Here is a 6,000-nt window from a genome sequence, read left to right as displayed (position 1 = left end):
CAATGGCGCGATCTCGGCTCACCGCAACCTCCGCCTCCTGGGTTCAGACAATTCTCCTGCCTCAGCCTCCCGAGTAGCTGGGATTACAGGCACGCGCCACCATGCCCAGCTAATTTTTTGTATTTTTAGTAGAGACGGGGTTTCACCATGTTGACCAGGATGGTCTCGATCTCCTGACCTCGTGATCCACCCGCCTTGGCCTCCCAAAGTGCTGGGATTACAGGCTTGAGCCACCGCACCCGGCCGGCCTGGCTGGTCTCTAACTCTCGACCTCTGGTGGTCCACCCACCTCAGCTTCCCAAAGTGCTGGAATTACAGGCTTGAGCCACCGTGCCCAGCCTAAGTAACTTTTTAATGGTATTAATGACCTCTCTGTGCTTCAAAAAGAAAAGAATTACAGTGTTTAAATACTCTTCTGTATAAATGTAGAGTTTTATATTTAATTTCAACAAACTGATATTTAATCCCTGCCAACCAAAATATTCTACACTTCTAAGTCATTTAATGCTAAAACTAAAATGTACCCTTGTATTTTAACGGAGATTTTACATACTTGGTGGTATAATGATTTGTTTTAAAACTGAATGTCAGGGTGGGCATGGTGGCTCATGCCTGTAATCCCAGCATGTTGGGAGGCCGAGGCAGGCAGATCAGCTGAGGTCTGGAGTTTGAGACCAGCCTGGCCGACATGGTTAAACCCCATCTCTACTAAAAATAACAAAAACTAACTGGGCACCATGGCACGCAATTGTAATCCCAGCTACTTGGGAGACTGAGGCAGGAGAATCACTTGAACCCAGGAGGCTGAGGTTGCAGTGACCCGAGATTGCACCACTGCCATCCACCCTGGGCGACAGAGCAAGACTCCGTCTTACACACAAAAAATTTGAATGATTAAATTTATGGATTTTAGAAGGAATTTTATGTGGGCTGAGAACATTAATCCATACAAATTAGTCAGCATTCTTCAGTTTCTTTTTAAATAGCTTTGTTTTTAACAAATTCTAATAATTTAAATGTGTTTGTTACAGGGAGCATTTGGCGCCCTTCAGAAGATTTGTGAAGATTCAGCTGAGATTTTAGATAGTGATGTTTTAGATCGTCCTCTCAACATCATGATTCCCAAATTTTTACAGTTCTTCAAGCACAGTAGTCCAAAAATAAGGTACTTATATTGCCAGCATTAATTCATTAACTCTGATATAAACCTGACCATTACCTTATTTTTCATTATGTGATATTTTTGGGATTAGCAAAAGATACTGGATATTCCACAGAGGTGAACTTATGTAATTGAAATTGACTAATAACAAAATCTGTGAAATGTTGACTCTTCATGAGGAAATTTTCGTTAAACATGATAAAAGTTTTCTGCCTTTTAGAGTGGTTAATTATATTCATGATAGTTAACAGGCATCTTCTAACTTTTATTTAAGGCCGGGATTAGTTGTGATTTTTTTTTTTTTCCAGCTTTGATTTTAGAATCAGTATACATGCGCAGGTTTGTTACAAAGGGGTATTGTGTGATGCTCGGGGTTTAGAGAACAAATGAATCCATCACGAGGCGGTAAGCATAGTGCCCATTAGGTACTTTGGCCCTCTCCCTGCCTCTTCTTGTCTTCCCCAGTGTCTATTGTTACCTTCTTTGCGTCAATGTGTGTCCAATGTTTAGCTCCCACTTATAAGTGAGAACATGCAGGTATTTGGATTTCCATTATTATAACATTAAAATAAAGTTTTTATTCCTGGCATAGTTAACTAGATAGGAGTTCATATTTCCAGGAAGTCTCCTTTTTTAACATTTTAAGATAATGAAAATATGGTAATATACATACTTCACTTTTTGTGACCGATTCTCAGTAGCTGAAAAAACAGCTGGGTCTGGTGGCTCATGCCTGTAAACCCAACACTTTGGGAGGCCCAGGTGGGCGGATTGCTTGATCTAAGCCTGGGCAGCATGGTGAAACTCCATCTGTACAAAAAAATATAAAAATTAGCTGGACATGGTAGAACGAACCTGTGGTCCCAGCTACTTGGAGGGCTGGGAAGATTGCTTAAGCCTGAGAGGAGGAGGTTGCAGTAAGCCAAGATGGTGCCACTGCACTCCAGCCTGGGTGACAGCAAGACCTTGTCTCAAAAAAAAAAAAGAGAAGCAAAAATCCAAAAACCATATTTCTGGTAATTGATACAGAATTACCAATTGCTGGTAATTAAATATTAATATTTTTTCACGATTTTTATTTTGTAGATGGTAATTTGATTAAAATATTAGGTAAAATTGAGCGATTCAGACGTATTTCGCCTAAAATCACAGCCCTTTGGAATGCTAAGGCAGGAGGATTGCTTGAGGCCAGGAGTTAGAGACCAGTCTGGGCAACGTAGCAAGACCATGTCTCTATAAAAAATAAGTTAAAAAAATTAACCGAGAGCAGTGATGTGTGTGCCAGTAGTCCTAGCTCAAGCTAGGACTTGAAGGCTCAAGTGGGAGAATCACTTGAACCCAGGAATTCAAGGCTCCAGTGAGCCACTGTGCTCTAGCCTGAGTGATAGAATAAGACCCTGTCTGCAAAAAAAAAATTCCATTCAGTGAATGCTGATTAATACCCACCTGAGAGTCTGTTGCACATACTCTTAGCATTTTTCTTTTTAATGTATATTTGGGTAAATATCTACTATAAATATATACTAAACATATCCATCTCTATGTTGTCTTATTCTACATTATTATTTAATACCTTATTAATGTAGTTTAACTGGCATTTACTATGTACTCTTAAGTGTCCTTCCCTCTCAACATAACTGTTGGACTTCAAGAATATAGAATTAGGATATAGGAAACCATACTCCATTGCCTAGTTCTATAGGCAATGACTAAACAATTTAAAAATAAGAACCATTTTATCAGACTTGAGGCACGCAGAATTGAATGATCATTCTTAGTTGATGACATTCTCATGATGGCCTACTTGTATTTAGCCTTTAGTTACATATTAGTTATTTTTAATAACATAAGCACTCAGATCCACCACTTGAAACAAAATGAAGACCTTGACGACAGTCTACATCTAAATCCCAACTTCATACTTCCCTTACATTTCTTGTTAGTTAATTTTATTACATGCATCTGCAAAGGGTATGCCATACCTCTGTTTTTAGCATTGTAAGAGCTGTACAGTACTGAATGTAGTTGTAGGTAACTTTAATGATGTTAAGATTCATCTGTACTGAATTCACCTGTACTGTAGCTCATTTTGACTCCTGTGTAATATTCCATTGCATGACGATTAGACGGCTTATTTATGTACTTTTCCCCGAGGCCTATGGATGGCCTCTAGGTTTTCAGTAGTGCTGCTGAAAACACTTGTATACTTGTCTCCTCTGTCCATCCTGTAAGAGTTCTCTTAAATAGAGATATAAAATGTAGGAAAGAAATTTCTGGGACACCTGTGGCAGGGCAGCTCCTCAAGGAAGTACTATCAAACTGTTTTTCTAAGAAGTTGCATCATTTATACATTTTAAGTGTTGCCAATCAAATATATATTTGATGTTTCATTATGGTCTTGATAATATTCTTTGCTATCATTAATGATGTTGAGCATTTTGTATGTTTATTGCCTTTATCTTGTTCTTGTCTTCTGTACTTTTCTTCACTACATTGATTTACAGGAATTCTCATTCTTTATCAGTTATGTGTGTAGATAATATCTTCCCCCTTTTTGTCTTTACTAAGTGTTTAAAATGTTAAGGGCTTTTTGACATTTAAGAGCTTAATATATCTGGCACCTGTGGGTGCGTGCTACGAGATAGGGAAACATTCTGTCTTCCATTTAGGTAACTTTTTCTTGTTGTCACATTTATTTTATAGTTCCTTCCTTTTCCCCATACATTTAAAATGTCACCTCTGTTATATGCATGGTTATATATGTATAGCATAGCATAGGTCTAGTAATGGGTCCTTTATTTTATTCCATTGCTGTTTTATGACTAAAACTTCAAATTGAATTCTGATCTGTCTCAGAGCAATACTTGGAGAGTTTGAGGCTATTTTTTTAAACAAATTGCAATTACTTAAAGTTTATAACATACTGCAATGAATTTCTACACAGCAAGGAAAGGGTTGTACAAACAGTTCAAACTCTATAAAGATAATTTTTCCATATTTTTGTGTTCTGGGATATTTCAACTTTAAAATTTTGGATAATGCTGCTCTTATTTATAAAGGTAAATTTATATTCTGTCCCAGAACGGAATGAAAATAAGGCCTACAGTTTTACAACGTATAAAATTGACAGAACTTTTAAAATAATAATAAACGGCAGGTCACAGTGGCTCACACCTGTAATCCCTGCACTTTAGGAGGCCGAGGCGAGTGGATCACCTGAGGTCAGGAGTTTGAGACCAGCCTGGACAACATGGCAAAACCCTGTCTCTACTAAAAATACAAAAATTAGCCAGGCATGGTGGCATGTGCCTATAATCACAACTACTCAGGAGGCTGAGGCAGGAGAATCCCTCGAACCTGAGAGGTGGAGGTTGCATTGAGCCAAGATCACACCACTGTACTCTAGCCTGGGTGACAGAGTGAGACTCCATCTCAAATAAATAAATACACCTTCTTTAAAGAGTTTTACCTTATAAAAATATGTGTTGAAGAAAGGCTAAAAATCAGAATTTGACCTAAAATACGCAGACTTTCAGGATGAGAAATTAGAATTGAAAATATACTTCACTTAGCAGAACGACCCTGGGCTTATTAAATAACCTCAGATGTTTCTAGGGGGAATATTTTCTTATAATCTATGAGGAAGAGATCATATTGGAAAAAAAAATCATTTTTTAGAAACAAATGCCATTTATATGGTATCAGACATATCTAATTAAGAAATTGATACTGATTATGAAGATGTGACACAAGTAATTATTCTGCCTTTGTTACGGCCTTTGATCGCCAGAAATCAATACAAGGAAGTTTTATTTTTATATACAGAGATAGCCACAGCATTCCAAGTTTATCATCTATGTTTCTAGCCTAGATCTGATTCCTTTTATTGGGAAATGATACTTAGAGCTTACAGTAGGAATGCCTTTTCTTTTCTTTATAAATTCTAAAATTGTCAAGGTTTATGAAAAACCTTGTTGGAATTTACATTGGAATAACATTAAATCTGTAGATCAATTTGGGAGAAATAGGTCATTTTCACAACACTAATTGCTTTTATTCATTTATTTATTTATTTATTTTTGAGATGGAGTTTCACTCTTGTCTCCCAGGCTGAAGTACAATGTCATGATCCCTGCTAACTGCAACCACTGCCTCCCGGCTTCAAGTGATTCTCCTGCCTCAGCCTCCCGAGTAGCTGAGATTACAGGTGCCTGCCACTATGCCCAGCTAATTTTTTTATTTTTAGTAGAGATGGGGTTTCACCATGTTGGCCAGGCTGGTTTTGAACTCCTGACCTCAGGTGATCCGCCCACCTTGGCCTCCCAAAGTGCTGGGATTACTGGCATGAGCCACCACGCCCAGCCGATTGTTTGTTTTTATTTATTTTGAGATGGAGTCTTTCTCTGTCACCCAGGCTGGGGAATGCAGTGGCACAATCTCAGCTCACTGCAACCTTTGTCTCCCAGGTTCAGGTGATTCTCCTGCCTCAGCCTCCCAAGTTGCTGGAAATTACAGGTGCATGCCACCACACCCAGCTAATTTTTGTGTATTTAGTAGAGATGGAGTCTCACCATGTTGGTCAGGCTGGTCTCAAACTCCTGACCTCAAGTGATCTGCCCACCTTGGCCTCCCAAAGTGCTGGGATTACAGTCATGAGCTACCGTGCCTGGCCTACTTGCTTGTTTTTTGTTTTGTTTTGTTTTTGAGACATTCTCACTCTGTTGCCCAGGCTGGAGTGCAGTGGCACTATCTCAGCTCACTGCAACCTCTACCTCTCAGGTAGCTGGGATTACAGGCACGTGTCATCACGCCCAGCTAATTTTTTTGTATTTTTTAGT

General features: G+C 38.8%; 1 protein-coding gene across 5 annotated transcripts in view; it reads left to right on the top strand.

Moving 5' to 3' along the window:
- TNPO1 (transportin 1) overlaps positions 1 to 6,000 on the top strand; it is a 99,679-nt gene that overhangs the window by 50,873 nt on the left and 42,806 nt on the right. For all 5 annotated transcript variants that reach the window (XR_004269148.1, XM_032278728.1, XM_032278755.1 and 2 more), the window contains one exon: positions 1,032 to 1,165. Coding sequence is in view for 4 of the 5 variants with exons in the window: in XM_032278728.1 (XP_032134619.1) it covers positions 1,032 to 1,165 (134 nt within the window). In the remaining variant the exon portion in view is untranslated. The remainder of the gene's footprint in view (positions 1 to 1,031; positions 1,166 to 6,000) is intronic.

This window comes from Sapajus apella, unplaced genomic scaffold (genome assembly GCF_009761245.1).
Source record: "Sapajus apella isolate SASKATOON/1434 unplaced genomic scaffold, GSC_monkey_1.0 scaffold1, whole genome shotgun sequence".
Lineage (NCBI taxonomy): Eukaryota > Metazoa > Chordata > Mammalia > Primates > Cebidae > Sapajus > Sapajus apella.
This window is presented reverse-complemented; position numbering and strand designations above follow the sequence as displayed.